Source organism: Linepithema humile, chromosome 1, assembly GCF_040581485.1.
Source record: "Linepithema humile isolate Giens D197 chromosome 1, Lhum_UNIL_v1.0, whole genome shotgun sequence".
Lineage (NCBI taxonomy): Eukaryota > Metazoa > Arthropoda > Insecta > Hymenoptera > Formicidae > Linepithema > Linepithema humile.
Genome location: NC_090128.1, coordinates 8374443 through 8396996, shown reverse-complemented (window position 1 = coordinate 8396996; position 22554 = coordinate 8374443). Strand labels below are relative to the sequence as shown.

At 38.0% G+C, this 22554-nt stretch overlaps 2 protein-coding genes across 8 annotated transcripts in view; one reads left to right on the top strand and one right to left on the bottom strand.

The window, feature by feature from the left end:
• Positions 1–22554, bottom strand: part of pxb — a 525449-nt gene that overhangs the window by 288634 nt on the left and 214261 nt on the right. The window lies entirely within an intron of this gene.
• Positions 1–22554, top strand: part of LOC105670731 (cytochrome P450 4g15-like) — a 136007-nt gene that overhangs the window by 110960 nt on the left and 2493 nt on the right. The window contains exons 1-5 of one of the 2 annotated variants that reach the window (XM_012364418.2): positions 20186–20529; positions 20884–21097; positions 21444–21740; positions 21846–22260; positions 22454–22522. In XM_012364418.2, the coding sequence (XP_012219841.1) occupies positions 20391–20529; positions 20884–21097; positions 21444–21740; positions 21846–22260; positions 22454–22522 (1134 nt within the window). In that variant the 5' untranslated portion in view covers positions 20186–20390. Of the gene's footprint in view, positions 1–20185; positions 20530–20883; positions 21098–21443; positions 21741–21845; positions 22261–22453; positions 22523–22554 lie in introns of those variants that run through there. The other variant, XM_067347450.1, reaches the window with a different exon arrangement.

The following is a 22554-nucleotide window of genomic DNA, read 5'->3' as shown; positions in this document are numbered from 1 at the left end:
AAACTGCTGCGAAGGCGCCGAGCGATTATCCCGATTCACTAAGAATCCAATCGCGATCCGATCAACGATAGCGTCTTATTCCGTTATTAGGATGGATGGAACCCGACAGTTGATAGCAATAAAATCTACTCTCCGCGCGATGAAATGTATAATGGATGCGATGGATGGAGAAGCCAGAGAATTATCAGTTGAATAATTGTTATGCAATATGAAATAGATATTCATGAGGTTATTACGGCATCAACATCACTAGCGCTCGACGATATATGTATAATAATTATGTTAATCTAAGGAAAACAGTATTATACATCATAAGCCGCTTGTGTGCAACATAATTAAATACTAATAACCCGCGGTTAGATATCGCGGTAAATTGAATTTGTAGGCGCATCGATTGCTTCAAGTCGCAAGATGGAAAACTAACATTTGTATTCCATGTATAGAAAAAACTCAGCAGCGACAATGAGTGTTTTTCTCAATAGCGATGCCCCGACAATAGTCCGCGCGGTTGCGCATTCCGTTCTTTCCTTCGTGAATGTATCGTTCCATCAAGAAATAACGATCCGTCAAATATTTCTCACAGCAACAGTTTGTACAACAAGATGTTTTTCTCATTCGAATTAATATTTAGTTTCGACAAAAAAAAAAAAAAGAATGTTATACGGTAAAATCAGCTTGTGTTTCTATCGCAATGTTTTGGACAAGTTTTTCGCGAATATCGACAGATTAATCATACGACATAAAAATTGTACGATTGATATAACATTTCCCGCGAGACAAATGGCAAATGCGGTTTACGCGAGTATCCGGAAACGATAGTTACGATCTAATAAATCGCGGGAGATGTTCGATTAAGGTTAATGTAAAGAATAATGTACTTTTATCGATAGCCTAAGTGCCGGCCCGTGTAATTTACAGCGCGGGCCATTAGCTCGAGCGAGGGTCGATAGGATAGTAATAACCGGTATATGGGCGCACTGCACACGGGAGAGGACGCGCCCGTAATAATGGCGAGCGGATTAATAAATACTACGAGGTGGACTAAAGTCCGCGCGGTTAAGCAAGATTTATTAATGAGTCCCGTATAGACAACGGCGACCCGATAAATGTTTTCTAAGTGTCGCGAAACGCTAAAACCGATATAAATATTAACGATGATCGATAGGATTCTAAGTAACTCGTGCCGTTAACTGCGTCAATCCCGCAAGTCGCGCAAAGGAGGTGCAATTAAAGAGGAAAAAGGGCGCAAAAAGGAAAAGGAGCGCGGCTATTACTTCACGAAGTAAATTTAGAACCGGGCGTATTGGGGATCTAACGTACTCGAAACGCGCCACGGCTAATGATCCGACTAATTAAGCTTCGTTAGGTGAAGAATTTCTGGAAGAAAACACGCGGTGTGCATTAACGCTTTTCCTGTAACTAATTAGTATTACGTAAGTGGCACGCGGTCCATAGTTTGACAACGCGAACGGATATTTCTGGCGAGTCACTATCGTCGTTTCGAAAATTGCAAGAACGAGCTCTAAAGTGCTTAAAAAACCAGTATAAGTTGTAAACTTGGTAACGTCGAGTCATCTTGTATTATGTATCGTGCATAGCAGATTTATCTTAATATTTGCAAGCGTTTCTGCATTTCAACGCTAACAAAAAAAAAAAAAAAACACATCCATCTTAAAATTATTATCCTTTAGATATAATTTATATTATAACTTTGTTAGTTTCGAGGTAGAGTTTGCAAATTTCGTGACAGAACTTTCAGCTCATTCTACATATAAGAGTAAAAAATTCAGGGTTGTGATTCTAAATCGTTTATTCTGAAAAAAAGTGTTGAATAAGAAATACATGAATTAAAATGCGAGATACGAAAAGTCAGTGAGGAACATAAAGACGTGTGTGTGTGTGTGAATTCCCCTCCAAATTTCCCAGAAATAGTATATCAGAAGCTTGTATGAATCACTCAGGAGGCATTTACGGACGGCACCCTTCGAGATAGAATCCGCTGAATTACAAGTCGCGAGGAGAAAAATCGGCGAAAGAGCTGCCGCGACGGAGGGGCTTTCCGCGAAGGACGGGCACTCGATTCCCGAATTTTCGCGAGACATCCCCGGCCCTCCATCCAGAGGTGGATGGGAAAATGTCGGCGCGCGCCCAAGGGGAGGTGCACTTCTCACGCAAGACACAATACATATTCTTATTTGTTGCCACGCAATATTTCCGCCGCTTTCCATTGAAGATACGTATACGCACGGCGGTGGATTCCTGAGGGAATTGCGTTCCCTCCCCGCCTTTCGCGAAATTCCGCCGTGTCGCCGTAGAGACATCGAGCCGGTTTCCCGTTTCACTTCGCCGCTGGTGAACACGAGCCCTCCTTGAGACCGAATCCCGGAAAAGAATGGAAAATAGAGAGATTGGTGTGTAGAGCGGAAGAGGGTGCACACCGGGCTCTCCCGATGGAATCTTGGCTTGCTCTTCCATCTTTTGGGGAATTGGAACGAGTCTGTGGGCTCGATTCTCCGCGCGCGTAGGCTGTCTTTCTCCTTCAAAAACCTCGAGCAAAACGCGATTTTTCACGGATAAAGAAAAAACGGAAACCTCGCGGGACACCCATATCGCTGAAACATCGAGGCGCTTTCAGCGACCGTGGGATATTTCGTGAAAAGATACTGAAAAAGTTCAGGCCGAATCCTTTCTGAATAACTCGAGTTTCGAATTTTTATTTTCCATTTTATTTGAAGGATTAATATCAATAAAGCAATATGGAGAATTTCAGAGAGTTTAATTCTGCAAAGTGAAATTATTTGAAACTAATCGGGAGATTATAATTATATATATGTTCGCACGAAAGAAACGACGACGGTTCTACGATATTCCATATAATTGCACGACTGGCTAACACTCTGCGGTCAGTTCACGTAGACGGCGAGAGAGTGCACTCTCGCATTCCGCGGACGTAGCCGGTCACGAGAACGTTAATGCCTCGTCCAGCTGGATGTCGCACGTCCGAGAGCGCGACGATGTTCTGCACGGGAGCTCGAGCGAATATCCTTGTCCGGCCGCGTTAGCGCGGTCTCGCGAGCAGGACGACACGTCTCGCCTCGTTTTACAAGTGCACTGAAAGACGTTAACAAGGTGGCGAGAGACCGTAACTCTTCTCTTTTCGACTGCTACCAGGCGTCATGTGTGATTAACATGTGTGTCGACCGGTGAACAAAATTCGCAAAATGCTCTATTCAGTTTGAAACGCTTTCTGAACACGTTGGCGATATTGCACTTCACATTTGAAAATTGAAAGTGGAATCAAAATATTATTTTCGAAGTTGAGAAAAATCTCCGAATAACACTAGCCAACGATTCTTAACTTTTGTTCTGCCACCTGCATGGAAACAGGCATTTTATGTCATTTTATATGCACTGATCCCGGACTTTAAAATGCTCCATTACGTCACAATTTTGAGAAATTCAAGGTCAAAGGGCTATTTTGTAAAAAAAGGCTATTTTGACGTTATAATGCTATAACTATGATATGCGACGTGTTGGAAAAGTTCTTTTTTTTTTTTTAATAAAGTATATTACTAGAATTTTTAACTCTCCAAAGGAATTTTTTGTGTACATTACGGTAACAACATTTTGACGATTCAATATTGTATTTGTTATACCGCAGGTAGATTATAAATAGATCTAAGAATAAGTCACTGAATATTTTCAATTTTTTTGGAACATATATAACGATTTTTTACATCAGATTCATATTCAGCAACCTCGACAATTTTTGAATATGAATTTTCACAAAAATTACAATCGTTTATCATTTTGGTAAACCATCCATCATGTTGAATTTGCCATTTCGAATTTGTCAATTTTAAAACAAACACAATATTGAATCGTCAAAATCTTGTTAACCGTAATGTACACAAAAATTTTTTTTTTTAAGTTAAAAGTTCTAGTAATATATATATACTTCATTTAAAAATACTTTATTTAAAAAAAAACTTTTCTAACACGTCGTATACCATAGTTATAACATCATGAAGCCCTACATAACGTTAAAATAGCCCTTTTTTATAACTTGGACCTTAAATTTCTCAAAATTATGACGCGATGGAGCATTTTAAAGTCCGGATTCGTAATCAGCGCATCAAAATTGACATAAAATGCCTGTTTCCATCCATGTGGCGGAACAAAAGTTAAAAATTGTTGGCTAGTATAATTAAAAGTTTGAATTTACGAATAATATAAGCGCCATTGAAATATTTCATAAGAATTGGATAAATATATTCATTGAACATTAATATATGGAGTACTCCAGCAATGTTGTATCAGTTAATACCGAATATTTTATTTAAAAATTAGACTTTCCAGAAAAAAAACTTTTTATCTGTAAAATCACGATTCTGACAGTTTAATTTATTTAAGTTTGCCGAAAAATAAACGACAGTTTTTATGAAAGGGAGGAAGAGAAATAATCAATCGAGAGAAGATTAAATGCTGAAAATGAAAAATTTGTGCAAACGGAAAATATTAATCAAAATTTTTGCGAAACTAGTTTCTAGTAATATTGCCGAACTAAAATATGCATCAAGGACTTTGAAAGGAACGTAATCTTGTTTTTCTTATACACGCTTTTTGCGCTCGGGATATGAGTTAAATCACCTCGTTCGGCGATACCACATACGCAGTGTCGGCGCAAGCGCGCGCGTGGCTAATGAATCACCTGTTCCCGCGTATAAAAAGCCCATTTTACGTTAATTTCTTTAATATTCCATTAAAATGGTTAACTTTGCCGAGCATAGGCGGGGTTACGCGCGGCGGGTTTTTAACGGGTTTCGTTGCCTCCCGGGAATAATAGCGCGCCCGCACGCGCGCGTATTTTTCTACTACGTTCGCGTCGCTCTTGCTCGCGTTGCGAAACGATATTACCCGCTTTATAACGTATAAATGCACTCGATGCGCGTGGTCGAATGAAAAAAACTCCGATCGATGGAGCGACGGACCAACGCCGGCCTCGTAAAAAAAAAAAAAAAAAACGAAGCTCTCGAGAAGCGCGCGAGAAAGCCCACTCGACGAGTCGCGCAAATTTGAGAATCGTATAATAAACCTTTGTGAATACAATTTATCGGAAAGTTTCGCGCAACTGTGCGAAAGAGATTCCATACAAATAATTACGGATATGCGAAATCCTGACGTGCAATGTAACTCGCGCTCGGATTTCTTACGTTACTATTTCGCTTCAAAATTTTCCACGATTTTGTTATTAATTATGTATTTTTTTTATCGCAACCACTAATTAATTAATATCTATCTATAGGTAATTATCTATCGATCGAGAAGAGTCGCAGTCGACACTTCAATTAACTCTAATTTCTTTTTATTATATTATTATATTATTAAAACTGATTATAAGCTGACTAAGCTAAAGGACTACACAAATGGAACGTCAATGGCGGATTAATTCTACCTGCGGCAGGTACAGGGTAGTAAAGATTCTCGAAAGATTCGCTGCGACCGGGATTAACTAGTATGAACGACGCTGAAAGCCGGAAGGCATGTGGACGGATCGTAAAGCCGATAGTCGGCGGCTTAACGAGCCCGTTAAAGCAATCGCGGTGAGTCGCGTGTCCGAAGTGACGAGGGACATCCGCACGAGGGTCGTCCCACACCGTGAAGAGGAAGAAAGAGGGAGAGACGGAGAAAGAGAGAAGAGAAAAAAAGAAAAATGCATTTATTTACTGTGCGATCTGGTAATCCCTTAATAACACACAACGAAACAGTTTGGATATTAATTCTCGGTAAAAGGAAGAAAAAAAAACATAGGTAGAATTCGTAACAACTCGCGTAAAAACCGGGAAAATGTAATAATAAGAGAGATAAAGATATGAATGGAGATAAAAAATCTATTTTTTGGACATATGCAGTGACGGGAGTACAAATATATTTACAATGTATGTATACTTAAAAAATGCAGACTTTTTTATTATTAAAGAGAGAGAATAAAAAATTACATTTCACAATTCAAAATCAAATTTCTTAGAATCAAATAAAAGAAACATATTCAATCTGAGTGTCTCTTTCGCGTGGCAATTGATTAATGAAACAAGCCAGAGAGGAAAAACGAAAGAAGGATGGAGAGAGAATCGCGTTGCGGATGCCACGCGCGAGAAGAGAGGCGAAAAGATTTATCGCCGCGTGTAATGTGCGCGTGCTCTTGAACGCCGGTTATTATAATATCTCGACATGGAGATCTACGCACTCGGCGTATTATTATGATAAGTGCTCGTGTGGGAGTCATGAATGACACGTGGCGGGTGCTCCACGTCATATTTTAAAGACCCATTTAGAGACACGACACGATTTTCAAATGTCATCGCGTATGAGCTGCTCACGCACGGCTCGCCAACGTGAGTTTTAATTTTAATTTTACACCGCGAATTACATCGTATGATATGTCTGCAACATTCATACGGCTGTATTCCCAACGCTGCTTCAGACATCTGTCATCGCGCTCAAGTATGACACTAATGCTTGAAACTTTTGCAAGTTTTTATAGTCACTTTGCAATCTCAAAATGCAGCATTGTAATTGTTTGCAATTATTGACTCGCAGCACCGATGAGTATTCAGAAAGAATCCATTTCCCTTAGATGAATTTTTTATATTTGTTTCCGTTCCCCTTTCTATATTAACAGATGAATATTTATCAGTTGTTGAATATAGCATTCTTATTAAAAAATACGACCAATTATTTTCTAGAAAAGAAAGATATAAATAGCATCTTTTACAGGTGCACCGTTTATCACAAAAAAGTCATGCATCTCAAAGCAAACCTTTCTATCTAGCGAAACTTGGCGTAGGCTATATTGATGAAAAGATTAATAAATGATAATAATATCATAGTGCAAGAATCATTATTTTAAAAAATCTCTGTTTTAAATGTTACTAAATTTTGCACGGATTTTCGAACTTAAAATTATTTTATCGTGTCGATTTTTTTTTTATAAACAGCGTACTTGGCTAGATAATATGTTTTCGATATTGCAATATTAGTACTGAATAATGTAAATGTGAATCGTACATTACGAGTACTATATAAGCCGATCTTATACCGTATTACTTAAAAATCGTATGAATATGCATTATTATGCACATATGCAAGCAAAAACGTATATGTATGTGCATACATGTATCTTCGTTAAGAAGAACACACGTGACGCACGACAGCGAACGAAGAAGGGGGTTGAAGAGGAATGAAAGGGGTAAGGGAAACGAGTGAGATTATCTGCGGCGTGACAGGGGATTATGTCTACCTGTCTACTAAACCGCCTTCTGCCTTTCGTGTGCCCGTTCTATTTCCACTACGTACTCGTTGTCTGAGCGTGGCAGCGTAAATATAAGACACCATATGGATTACAGTAAGGCGAAAATTCGAATCCGATCACGATATTCTACGCTTTTGTCAGCTTTCTAGGTTGTGAATAATCTGCCGTAGATAATAATCACGATAAGATGTATTTATGTATTTTGAAAGTTGAAAAAAATGAGATTTTTTCGACATTTGTGTGCTTTTTGCGCATTTTCGTACTTTATATTTGTGTCGGATTTTAAAATTAAAACTATTTCTCTTCTCTTTATATGACAGCCATCCAGTTAAAGGATGCGGCGCTTGCCCATGTAATGTAAAATTATCAAGATCGTTTTACGGGCGTTTACTTCGCCCGCTGACGTATAGCGGGGCAATAAAAATTATATGTAAAAAGTACGCGCATTGCGGTGGGAACGGAACGCGGGGATCGGCGTCGTTGACTTTTTGAGAGGCACTCCCCCTCATGAATGTTGCAACGCGAACGGCCGCAGCAACCCCCCGCGGCTGTAAAACCAGGATGCTTCTTACCGCCGAGATTTTAATATTTGATCTCGTGACGCGATGAGCGGGAGAGAAAGAGAAAGATCGCAATACCGGACCAAGATAACGGCCACAAGAGGCTGTGAACGTAAAAAAAAAAAAAGGTAAAGAACAGTCATATTAGGAATCGGAGATTCGCCATTTAAATATTCATTTGCGGCTGCTTAAGACAACGTTGCAGTAAATTAAATCTGTTCAGCATTTTTTAGCCAAGATTTTAGCATCTCCTCACAGAATTTTGTAAATTTTTACTATGGAGAAATCAATTAACAGCTATGAATTGTTGAAATTATTTTCATAATTTGTTGCGTTACGTATAAAAATGCTGAGAAATGCTTGGATCAATCTTGTCTCTTTTTAATATTTAATAACAATGCAAATAAGAAAGGATTATTTTTACTTTTCGAAAAAGATTGTAGAAATATATAAAACGTATATAAAATGTGGAAATTGGAAAATGATAAGATATAGGAAATTTCTGTGCAGTATTTTGATCCCTTCGAAGCGCATGTGAGATTTAAGCAGCAATCGTGTCGAAATGCGTGTAAGACTCATGTGAAAAGTGTGTTATTAGTGCTCGTGTAAGGCGGCTGACGGTATTAGAACGCAAATCGGCGATCGATGCTCTCCTCATATTGCAGCCTTCGTCGGTCGGCTAATACGAGCACGAATTCGATTTTCGCCCTAGATGGGCCGATAATGCGGATACGCGGCTGTTAAACCAGAAGTGTGTTCGCATTCCATATACGCGAACCTAGCGGCTGCGACCTAGCCTCCCAAAGGTAACCCAATTAAAGGGTACATTATCGAGCATTTACTGCATTATGTAGAGCCGAACACTCATACGCCACTCTTGCTATTCGATAACTTATTCTCGTTTCCAAAGACCCAGAAACTTATAACAAATCGAATCTTTGTCGAATCGTTTTCTCAATTTTTCTTTTCAAATTCTTTTACTTCTTGTGTAATGTTAAAATGTAAAATTTATGCAAAATATATTTATACATAATTTCTCTCCGTTTATCGTCATATTTTTACGTATTCTACATATTTTTTTTTTTCTATAAATTTTAGATTTTTCTTTCTCATTATCTAATTCAAGAGCTTACATTTTATTAATTCCGCCAGGTTTAAGAGTTTAGAAGTATTGTAATTTATATAAATAGCTGTTTGTTACCGGAAAATATATTTTGCGCACAAAATATTTCCGTTTTTCAGTACTAACAAAGGGCATTCAAAAAAGTAATTAATAATCCATTAATGTTTTTTCCCTGGTCCGACTCATTATTTTATCGCTGGCGTTTCACTGTTCTCGCTGTTCCGTGACGTAATCGCGCCCGCATCCGAGGGGACGATAAACAACAATGTCGGGCAACATCGGTGAGGGTTGTACGTAACCTTTCTAATTAGCGGAAGGCCGATACGGACTCGCGAGCGAACGAAACTCTAATTAGGCGAGGGGCCTGTGGGTATATCGCGCTGCAGCAATTGACGCTACCATTTCGCGCGCAAGAGATCGGCTTTACGTCATCTTAGCGCACTCTTTGAACGCGAAATGTCGCGCTTCTTCTCGGCACGGCAAGTTCAAAGTATCGAATCGACGCTGTTGCACTACGTGCGACGCTCTCAAAGCGAACGACACGCTTAATGTCTCGTGAAACGGGTGTTAATTAAGAGCTTTGGCTTAACCGCGTCAAACAAGATAGCGACGAGGAAAATTGGGTCGGATTCCGTATTCTCTCTCTCTCTCTCTCCCTCTCTCTCTCTCCCCCTCTCTCTCTCTCTCTCTCTCTCTCTCTCTTTTTGTGCATCTGCGTAGATTCATCAAAATGCAGATTACATACACATTACAGTAGACACATAATTATGTTTAGTTTGCGATAGTGACTCATGGTTTAATATGTTTTCTTCAACCAAAAAAGTTTTTTAATGAAAAAAAACAGTAAAAATATCAAATGTAAATATAAAAAGTTTGTTCCGTTTCTATTTAATTCCGTTCCTACAATCACGTTATGCGCATAATTATAAAAGTCGCGAATATGACCTATGAATAACAATTCCACTGTGTCACGCCGAGCAGAAGACAATGACGGTCAATGCAGTCTCATGCAGTCAAGGTCTCACGATCACTTTGTTGTTTAATGTACATAAGTAAATTTTACAATTAGTGAACGTTTATACGCCTTAGAAATTATTCTGTAAAATTTTTAAAAGTCAAATACAAAACGGCTGTATGCAAAAGTGCCTTATCATGTCATAGTAGAATTAAATCGACGATGATGTCATTGTGTCGGTGAGAATAAGCGATTATCTAAGTAAAACAAGCATTCTGTTCTGCATATTGAACGTCGGCAACTTTCTGTTGACAAGTAAACCAGACTTTTTAATCAGTCCCGGGATCTAGTTTACAACGTTCGCGCTTTGACGCTTTGCCAGTTTGACGAAATTTCGCGAAACGCCATTGCCGGTTAAGCGCGCTTTAATCCCGTCGAAACTTCTTCATCAACGCCCAGATCGATGGCTTCGACGCAACGCGACGCGACGCGACGCGACTTAAAGTCGTCGTGGAATTCCATGCCGAAGAATTCATCCGCCGCGATGATGGCTCGATAAGCGGGATTAATTAGACGAACATGTCATGTGACGGCGTTAAAACATCAACAACTTTTTTGCGAAAAATCTTTTTACAAATTTTGTCGTGACTGGATAAAGAAAATCGCGAAGAGAAATAAAAAGTAATATATGTTCATATTATATAAAAGATTTCTTAAGCAGTTTTGATTTGTTGGAAATTCTTGCCTTTAATTGACGAATTTTGTCGGAAGTTCCTTCAAAATATCGGAAGTATAAATCTTATTGTCTCATAATTCCATACTGTGTTACATAAAATATTCTTCAAATACGTTCAACCTGTTTCGAAAGATTTTAAGTGGAATAATGAAGAATATCCGGATAATAGAGGGTTTTGCGCGATACGCTTATAACAGTACTTAAAGTTTGGCTTTCTTCCTCGGAAGCGTTACTTCATATTGATCTTGCAAATTGCGCCTTTTTCCGTTCTCTTTCGTTTTATGATATCGGTCCTTTCAAGCGGCACAATTTCGCCAACTTTCTCCCGTATCTATTATTTTCCGAGAGCATTATCTCGCGAAATTACAGGACGAGCGTAGGAAGATCGGACGAGTTCCTAAGCGAACGCGACTTGTACTCTTCGCGAACGATGACTGCACTTTTGTCACTGCACTCTACTCTATCTCCGCTTCCGCTCCCCTTCTCCTACTTCTCCGCCAAGTTTTTAAGCCAAGTTTGCCCTCATTCTTCCACCTTCGCTTCCTCCGTTCTTCTTTCAATAGATCTTACATGGAATCTAAAATCTAGGACAACTCATAAGTCTGAATAGATTGCTTTTTGATCTCGCAAGTTTCTTTTCGCTTGTAAAATATTACTCTATTGTTTAGTAATATACAATGTTTGTCTAATTAATCCTTAATAAAGCTCCGTAGTAAATTATTTTTAAAAAGTTTATAATCAGAGACTGGAGAACAATTAACGATAAAAGGAATGTTGAGGTAATTGTAGAATCTAGCGATTTTTCATGAACAATAAGAGGCATAACATTTAATATAAAAATTATCTTTAAAAATAAACATAGAATACTGCTAAGATTTACTAATATACATATATACACCCTATGTTTACATGTAAAAAATTGATACATCCTGAAAAAATAATTTCAAGTGATATTTAACTTTACAAAATATTATTCTATAACATTCAACACACAGATTTTCTTAAATAAATGATTTTACCGTAATAAGTTCATCATTTTTTTATTTCATCAACATGCAAAGTTTCACAGAATGCTAAAGCTTGCTTTGAAGTGCATCACATATTCGCCAATTTGTGCGTGTGCGTATAGATTCTATATATATAGATTGACACACACACGCGCGCGCGCGCGCGCACACACACAAATTGGCAAAATGTGAAAAGCACGACAGTATTAAAATGCTTAATGTGAGCTTGGAATTTATCGATATACGTATACGTATACGTGTCGAAGGCTCTAGAATGATCCCAATCCCGAAGCATGCGACAACTGGAATTTCCCTCCTTCCTTCTTTCCTGCGCGCCACCCCTCCAGAAATTCCATTCTCGAGGACAGGCAGGAGGACGCCCGAGAGAAACGAGATGTTTTCATTTAAAGGACTGTATTAACCCACCTCCGCAGCCCCATTTCCGCTCGCTAGTTTCCACGAGGATTTGCTCGCCATCTCGTAATAGTTTGTAGGAACGCGCGCACGTCGTCGCGCGTTCATCAGCGCGAAAGAGAGAGAGGCGCCGGGCACGTTGCCGCGAAATAGTTTGCATCCGTGTGCGCGTAGTCGGATGTATATTTATAGACACGGATAAATCCGCCCCCTGCTAAACCCGGTAATGCGCTCTAAACCCGCAAATGGCCAACTCGGTGGCACGCGAGTTTCTTTTTGAATGCGCTTACATTTGGAACGCCTTGAAATGTTCAAAGCTTGCGAATTTTGTTCACGCAATAAATAATGATGGATTCCCCGGCATCGAAAGCATCGCCTTTGCAATCTTCTCCGATAATTTTAAACGAGCGAAAGCCGCACTAATAATTTTAATTATTTCGGAAACGAAAACTTTTGCCTTTAACTAGATTTGGAGGTAAAGACTACTTTGTCAGTTCACCGTAATTTGAAATTGAAATTGGATTTTCATGCGGCGTAATGAGATACGTCAGAATAATTAGATTAATTCTATATTCGAGATTTATTTGAATTTCGTCGTTATCATATCGTTCCGTGTTGAAATTACGATTGTTAAAGTAACTTGTTATCGTAAACCAAACTAGATTCTCCGTTTATTTAACAATCGAAATGTAAAGTTCAACAGAGGAAACGATAAGTCAATCACAATCGTCAAACTTGAAAATAATTTAATTTCCGGAGCAATTTCAAAGCATAATTTAACATATAAATTAGATGAACCATGTGATACACGTAATGCAGATACATATAATTTAATATAGATACACATAATTTTCCGCAGAATAATTGGGATGTGAGTGAAAATTGCGCGAATTATTTGAGGCATGCTTCACGGTTCAACTATTACGATGCTATTTATATTCACGAGATCGGACGAACATGCGAGTGTGTACAGACCCTCCTTTTCATCGAGGATTTTACGGAAGCTCACTTTGGCGCCGTTTTCACGGTACCTAACGGCACTTTAAGTACGTCCTACTCCTTCATCCCAACCTCGGGAGAGAAAAAGTTTCGCGGTGAATTTTTCAAGTAACGTCACCCATGCGAGAAGTAAACTCGCACCCCACCATGTCGGCATCAAAGGATCAATGAAAAGTCGGTTGGATTTCTTTCAAGATGGATCGCGCGGCTCCGTGAGTGACGACTTCTTCTGTTTCTTCTTGCGCTTCTTGCCTTTTCAATCTTCCGACGCAGCGGGTGAGATCGAGAATGAAAAGCACCGACCGGAGGATTCGGGATTTCGAAAGAATGAATCGTATTCGCGAGGCTCAGTAAAGTTGGTTAATGAGTTATTAATTACCTCATTAAAAAAGTTAAATCGTAAATTAATCACTCTTGACAGAGTGTAAATTACTGTTTCAACATAGAGATACACTAGTTTTATACGAAGATTTAAATACAGTTATAACATGATTTCAAAAAATCGGCGATAGGACCTAAGGTTACGGCGAATAAACAAAAATCTGAAATATTTCAGAAACTAAAGCAGATAGAGACCTGGTCACGTTTGAAAGCCTTATCGAATGAGACCAGAAAGAAATCTGTACCGTTTTTTCGAGGACATCACGTTTGAAGAAAGAAATGAGAAATCGGAATCAGCGAAAAAGCCGTGGAAAAGCTGTCCTTTTAATTCCGTATTTGTTCACTTTTCAACGAAATAATCAGAAAATTATGTTCCACGGCCATTTATTCCTTTGAGAGTTCACCGTAGGATTCGCTGATTCTATTGTCGTGTAAACGCAACGGTTTCGCGATGCCACTCGATTGTTTCATGCGCGCACGAAGCAAGACGATTCGGCCAAAGAATCCGTGAAAAGATTCAGAAGGAGAAGTTTACACTCGTTCTCCGCTTTGCGACAAGAGCCGGTCTTCCTTTGCCGGCGAGGAACTGGAAAAAAGGAGAAGGTGAGTCGAGAAGAATTGAGAGAAGGAGGCTTTCTTTGCCACCTGAAAGACAATTACTGGCCTGGAGAGAGAAGTTGCCTCTTCTCTTTCCTTCCATTTCTCATCGTCTCTACGACGGAAGCTTTCAATTAGTGAGTTGCGAGCGGGATCCTTCCGCAAGATCTCGCCGCAGCGCACAACTCCGTCGCGGAAGACGTCGTCAAATAAAGATCCTCTAATAAAAGTCACGATGTAACGTCTTCGACTTCGATTTTGATTGCCCCAGTCGTGAACGAGGCTAGTCGACAAAATGGCAATAATAAGGGAAAACATTTTCGCAAATTCTCGAAAAGAAATTGTGCAGGGGGACAAAATGGGCGCACCTAATTTTTTTCAACTCGTGAAGATGTTTAGCACATAAAAGTTCAATTTTCTCTGTGCGAAATTACGGTTCAGTTTTCGCTGCAATATAAAATCAGAACCCTTTGAAACATAATTGTAAGAAAAGAGAATAATAATAATCAAGAACCATTACATTTTCCCTCTTCATTGAATAACGGCTGCAATTTGCACGCTATTTTAGCAGATTCGCCCACCGTTGTTTCGGCCTACGCGGGCCTGAAGACGCTTAGGATAATCGCGGGCCTGTTCCATATTACTTCCGTGTATACAGAGATGGTCGCACACAATGCGGTTCGCCTAAATTCCCGCCGTATAATCCAGCTTCGTAGTTACTATCTCTCTCTCTCTCTCTCTCTCTCCACTTATGCACACACATACTCGTATGTGTACTTGCGATCGTTTGCGGAATGAAACGCGCGCGCGTATATGCACTACGCTGCACCGCGTTGATGCGGGATGAAATACCAGCGTTGCTTGATTTCCAGCGCTGAACTCTGGCGTACGCGGCTTTCAGAAAGTTTCCAGGTGGGGGGAAGAAGGGAGAAACATTTACGACGAGGCTGAAGTTGTCGTGACTATTCGGAGAGTACGTCGGTGTGTGTTCACAACGCTGAACAGAATGTGTGGACCGAACAGAAATGGATTCATCGTGAATGTTTAGGAGATTCGTCGGAAAATTATGTTCCGTTTGAAAAATTTCGGACTGATCTTTCCCGCACGTACGATTATCGCAATTAATGAATTACACAATGTTGAAATGTATCGTGTAAATGTGTAAAAAAATTTACGCTATATCTTGCGGCAATTTTGCGCAATGGAAGTTTCTAAAGTAAAATTGGTTTATTTTTATTAATGCGCGTAATTACCGAGATAATAATATGTAGTCTCATAAAGTTTCAGCGAGCTTTCAAAGTTAAACGAGAAATGACGTTCCACTGCAGTTGCATTTTACATCAATTTGCTATGAATAATGGTGTTAGCAATTTCCGCATGGTGTAAAGCGGCTGTTTACCCGAGGAAACGTTTGCATGATGCAAACTCTCTGTTTGCGTACAGCCAAACGTTTCACGCGTGAATGTAGGACTATAAATTACGCAAGTTCCCGAAGGGAGATAATGTATTTTACTTGATAAATTAAATAACGCGTCTCCCTTTACTAAGAGCTAACATATTCTCTACTACAAATTCAGCTAGTTTATTACCTTTCTCAATATATCTCTCTATCAATTTCCCCAATTTATTAATATATATATATATATTGATTTAATATTTATTCTATCATACTTTATTTAAAAATTTCTTCTACTTTTCAAAATTTCTCTTTTTATTTAGATGTTATCTGATTTTTATTTAAATAAAATCAACATTGTATTAGTGCTTCTCTATTACTTTTTACCGTGTCTGCTCAAAGTGTTTAGAGTTTCTAGAGCGGTAGTATAAATGCATTTATTCTCTTTCCATTTATTCTTCTTTGCTTCGTTTTGTATCCTTGGAAGCATCGAGTGCACGAAAATTTAGAGCCTCCTTTCAGAGTGGCTCGGGAATAAGAGTGGAAGGAAATGAACGGAGGGGGGCTGCAGAGAGAAAGAGGAAAAAAGTTCGGCGAGAGATACTACCCTTTGCGAGTGGGGGACGCATGGGCGGTGGATGCAACGATTCCGCGTGTTAGTACGGGCATCCCATCCTCCTCCCCCGCGCTCAAGCGGAAGTACTAGAATTGAAAATCCATTATCTCTGTTTTTGCGCTGAGGCCGGCGAATATTTACACTCGTACTCCGCGAGCTCCTCGGCGTGGCGAAAACAGGCGCGACTTTCACTCGCTATTTCGCGACGTTGGCGAAATTGAACGCTGTCGCGGAGATGAGACAATTGAAGATTAGTTGCTTGGAGTTAATCGACTGTTGCAGAGATTAGAAATTAACGTGCGAGTTTTCGGTTCAAATAAAACGCAATGAAATTTATTTAAGAAATTAAACAAAAATTTGAATCTTATTGCTTATCTTAGATGCTTTTAGTACACATTTTCAGTCTTCAAAATATTCCAATGCAATTACATTTCTGCAAATATAATTGTTAGTTATTCGCAATTGTTCAGATATAATAGTGACAGTAGTATTTTTACTCAGACGTGACTGATGCGATCAGATGAAAAAATAGTAATTTAAAAATCTTGGCAGTGGCACGAAATCGGCGAGTATAGAGACATCGCAACGCCCATAACACCGCCAGATTATTCGCCGAATCGACGCGAGATGAACGATCTCGAGTGTAAAAGAAGCGTGGAAAAATAGCTGAGAAAAGTAGTGGTTTATTCGAACGAAGCATAAAAGGAGAGAGATAAAATGGCGAATCGCAATATTGAAAAGCACCGATTGACGTATAGCCGGGGGCGAATCTAATAATCCATGCGCTTGGACCAGAGCCAACCCAAAGTCTGTCGTGTGCACCAAAAAGATGCAATTGCAATCTGTCGGAGAGCCGATGCGCTCGGAAATGGATCATCGTGCATTTCCAACGGCTGCTTAGCCAAGTATTTCACTTGTTCCTTTGCTCCTGCTCGGTCGCAAGAAAGCGAATTACAGTTTCGACTTAAGATTACAAACGCACTCCACCACCTTCTGCTCTTTATCGCATTTCTAACTTTCGGAAAATTAAAGAAAGTTACTTTCACTGTTTTAATAAGCTGGTGGATTAATTAAGAAAAAATATTTGCTGTTACTCGAAGCAGAGATTAAAAAATTAATTTCAAAATTTTTAAAGTTTCTGATTTTTTGCATTATTTGGATGAGTGAAAGCAAGAATTTATTCTATTCTTTTTTTGCAAATTCTTTGTGTGTTAAAAAATGGATACTTTAACGACTTCATTTTCATCTAAATGTATAAAATAAAAAATTTCTAACTTTGCAAACTAATGTATCACACGCGAATTCGAGACGATGGATTAATCGAATTCGTTTCAACATTTTGGAACGCCACTGTAATCGACACGTTGTCACGTGAGAAATAGTTTCAGTCTTTCAACTGGACGTGTTTCGCGTGCGAAGTATCGAATTAATAGCGGGATATCCTCGAGCGCGCGCTCGCAGCATCCGTATGGAAGCACGGCCGCCAGGAGAGACGTTATCTCGCGACTGCGACTCCCCCGGGAGCCAAGTCGAGTGCAACGTTAAAAGGAAAAAGTACACGTGCGGGATACCCCTTCGGATTTAAGTCCGTGATCCTGCGACTACTCCGCCGCGCGTTCGTCCCCTTGCGCAAACATGCTTCTTTATGGCCGCCCGCTATTGGAAAGGCGGAAATCTCAGATAAGCATCCTCGGCGCGAACAGCCGCGCATTATCAGAGCTATACGTTGTGTTTGAACACCCCTTTCCATTTTGTGTCGCGGCGAATAAAGGCCTAACCGCGACGGGCCACCCTTTTCATGCAAGATTAACTGCGACATCAACGGAGTTGAGAGATTATAGAACCAACAATAACTATAAATTCATGAAAGTGCGGAATGGATTTAAGGATTTAAAGATCTTGTTAACTCGATAGAACCCAAGAATCTATAAACTTTACGAAACCGATAATTAAAAATTTCCAATAAACGTTGTTTAGCTATTAAGTTTCAGATATTAATTTAAAGTTTCGAATATTGAGTTTCTAGAACTCCAGTTCTAATCAATAATTTCGCAGTACAAGATTCCAGATTCGAAATTCAGTGTGGCATAATTTGACAATAATTTGACAATTTATTCTACAATAATTCTTAAAATTTTCATGCAAGATGCCTATCTCTTCGGAAGTTTACGGAATTATTTGTTTTAACTCGCTCACCCTATTCCGTTTCCGTTTCTTTGTGACAATATATTATACGAGCACAGCAACACCGCCGTTCCAGGACGCCCAGTCGCATAAACGATATAAATGACGCGAACGCGACGTTCTCCCAAGGGTTGAAGATATTGTTTCGAAGTCGATAAGTCGACCTCGAGGAGGGAGCAGAGGGTGGCGGACAAGGACAGAGATATCGTGGCGCGACTCGAGAAAGGAGACGTACGTGGAAGCTCGTCGGGAGACCACGACATTACCTAAGGGATGACGGTAGTTCGAGAAAATGGCGCCGCAAGGATAGGCCAGGCAATGGCAACGGCAACACAAAGCCACGTGTGGCTACGCTCTCTCTCTCTCTCTCGGTTGTATCGCATTTCTCGAGACGTCGCCTTTATCGCGACACGTTTTACGACAAAATCTGCGAAGCAACATAGTTATGTAGTACAATCGCAATATTTAATGCGGTAAAGATTCTACAGATTTCTCGGGAAAAAGGATGTATAGAATCTGTGGATTCATTGTTATCGCTGTTTATTTCTTCTGGCGTTTCAGTCGTCCTCCCGGCGATATAAGAATATCGTAGAATATTGTTATCGTATTACATTTCATGAGTCTTTTCTCTCAAAACGTTGTAACATTGTAAAGAAAACACCAGAGGTTCTGCTAAATTATAGCGAACGAGATATATTTGTGACAATATTGGATATAATCTGTTTTGTAGGAGTTGAAATTGTAACGCCCTGTAGTATACTAACGAAGGAGAATATTTCTTGTTTTGCCCTTACCTCATCTTGTCAAAGATGAGCAAAATAGTGGACGACGATTCCACGCAGACAATGTCGAAATCCAGACAACAAATGCCATGTAACAAATAATATTGTACTAATTCTTGTGAGCAATATTACTACAATTTATATTCTTATAGATATTAATAATCAAATGTATGTGAATATTCTTGTCAACCAATAAGATCTTGAATAAATAAGTACTGATCCATACTCAATTATTGTAAATTTATTAATTTTTAAATATATAAAAATAAATAATTATAAAAAGCAATAACAAAAATAAGGATATTTTGTAACAGTTTTGTATATATTAAAAATTTCCTGTCTTTAGTTGCACATATACACGCGCATACTCATACATACATACATACATATGTTGTATATCTTTCTAATTTTATTTTCAATATATTTTCATATAGATATTTTCATATAGATATAGATTATCGTTATTATTTTTATAGTTATTATTAATATAACTATTAACATAATAAAACTCTCTCTCCCCCCCCTGTTATCTTTAATTTTATTTTTACTATTTTTAATTAAATTAATTAATAATCATTATATATTTAATTTAGTCGAAAATATAAACTTATAATAGTGAAAATAGAACTAAATAAAACACTTTTAGCTTGAATAATATCAAAACAGATTGAGAAAACATTACGAATATTATAGTAAGAGTATAATTATCCAATTCAAATAGAATTGTGTGCGGTTCTAAATAGGAGCCAGAGATTAAATAGTTTTAAAATAGGGTGATGCGACCGCTCAAATTAGGTGTTAGATTGAACATTTTGGTCGAAAGTAAGTATTAGATTGAACATTAAAGTCGAAAATAGGGGAAAAAAAATTTTGACTCGGAAAGCAAGAACCGTTTTTTTTTATATCAATAACTCACAAACGGCATTTTGAGTTATGTTATTGTTGCAGCAAATAAGCAATATTTTACTTGTCATAAATCTATTATTCAAACTGTGATATTGCGAATCGTTATACGAGGTCGCCGTATAATTGAAAGTTAAGCAAAGTTCATTTTGCGATATACATATCCTGCCTACGAGCTTATAAATTGCCGGTTACTACGAGTGGATTAGCAAGTGTCGTATTTGTCTAACTAGTGAGAATATAATAATCATTAACATTGTTTTTTATCATCAGTAAAAACGATATTTTTATCAGAGTGTTATAATAACTTTAATATAATTTTTGAACGTATTGATTTACACTATTAATTGGCAAGTTATATCGAGTTATATCGAGAAAGTCGAAAAATAAGACAGTGGATAGAATAAAAATACTTGATCGCAGCAATGGAAACGATTCCAGAAACGGCTTGGTCTTTTCAAAGCGTAGCTGTGTCTCTGCTAGCTGTATTCGTCGTAATAATACTCGCAGCGTACTATTACGTTGAGACTAATCGAGCAGTTCGTATTATAAAGAAATTGCCACGTATGTACTAGACGAGCATTTTAACTATTTTTTAAGTTTCAAGATTTTAACTTGAACATTATTTTTTACACGCGGTGTCATTACACTTTCGATTAGACATTTTCACGTCGAACACATTACTTATTTTCACTATATATTCTGTGTCTACGTATTTTGATGACTGTTAATGAATAGCTCGTAACTTTCAATAGTTTGTTAGTTGACTACAAAATTCGTTAATCAATCCAAAACTGAGTTTAAAGCCAAAATTTTAGATCAGAAGGCTTTGTTGATGTCTACTTTCTCACGATACAATCTTTATTAAAGTAAACTTACACAATCATATTTAATTAAATTTTGTCTCTTTTTTTCTAGAACCACGACCCGTGCCTATCATTGGTCATGCATTATATACTTTAGGATTATCTCCTAATAATCTAGTTACTGAATTATTAAAATACTGGCAGAAACTTGGGATGGTAGGAGGTGTATATGTCGGTTCCAAAGTATTCGCTTTTCTAGGAGATCCAGAGGATATCGAAATAATTTTGAAGAGTTCTGTGCATATTGACAAAGCCATGGAATATAAGTAAGATATCCATTTAAAAAATAAAAATGTCCACTGCTCATTAAGAGTTTTTAGATAATAAGTATTTTCTCCGAAAGTATTTTTTTTTAGATTCTATTTCCGTAAATCCCTCCCATTGAGGATATATGTCAATGCATTCTTTAAAATGTTTATTTTAAGTGTGGTTACACGGGTTGAAGAAAATTACAGAGCTTTATCAAGCAATAAATTCAACTACATCTTTTGTCCAAAAACTTTTGACTGGCAATGCATATTATTTTGTCCTTGCTTTATTTGTAATTTATTTTATTTTTTATTTGCTCGAAAATACCGATCTTGCTTAAAATTCTTTTTATTTCTATCGTAGACTTTTCGAACCATGGCTTGGAGATGGTTTGCTAATCACAAAAGGCGACAAATGGCGCAGACATAGAAAAATAATAGCACCTACATTTCACATAAATATTTTGAAAACGTTTGTACCCTTATTTTATGAGAACAGTTTAGCTCTCGTAAGACAGTTACGCGATGAAATTGGAAAGGAATTTGATTGCCATGATTATTTATCAGCTGTAACAGTTGACATTTTGACGGAAACAGTAATGGGAGTTAAAAAGGAAAAAGGAGAAAAGACTGGATTTGATTATGCTTTAGCCGTAATGAAGTATATATTATTACTATCTTAAAATTACATAACATATATTCCTTTGTTGCACATTCATACTCAAAGCATACTCAAAGCATACTCATTATAATCTTAATGTCATAGATTATCTGATATCCTACACCGAAGACATTACAATATGTTGTTGCGTTTTGAATTTATTTTCAAACACACAAAGTTAGCCAAACTGCAAAAGAAACTGATTGATCTTGTTCACGCAACGACAAATCGTGTGATTGCAAAAAAAACAGAGAACATCGAAAAGAAACTTGTCGAACAGCAAGAAGATAAGTCAACGGATAATTTGAATACGGCTGAAAATCCGAAAGATGCTCAAAGTAATGGCAGTAGTTATACAAAATTGCATTATGCAAGAGATGATCTCGATGATATCGATGAGAACGACGTAGGCGAGAAAAAGCGACTTGCTTTCCTAGAGATGATGATAGAGATGAAAAAAAACGGCGGGCAAATGACCGATGAGGAGATCAGAGAAGAAGTAAACACTATTATGTTTGAGGTATGACATTATTTAAGTTTGTTGCGATATTAAATTTTCTTTTATATAATAAATATTTGATTGCAGATAGAATTTTACTATTTAATCTTTCTCTTGTTATCAAAAATTCCGTGCAAATCAAAAGCTATGCTATTAAACATAAATTATATTAATTTGCATGTATTAAATAAAATTACTGATCGATTTATTGTAGGGTCATGATACCGTAGCAGCTGGCTCGAGTTTCACACTTTGTATATTAGGATGTCATCCAGATGTTCAGGTATATTTATTAACAATTTATACAAGACAGAT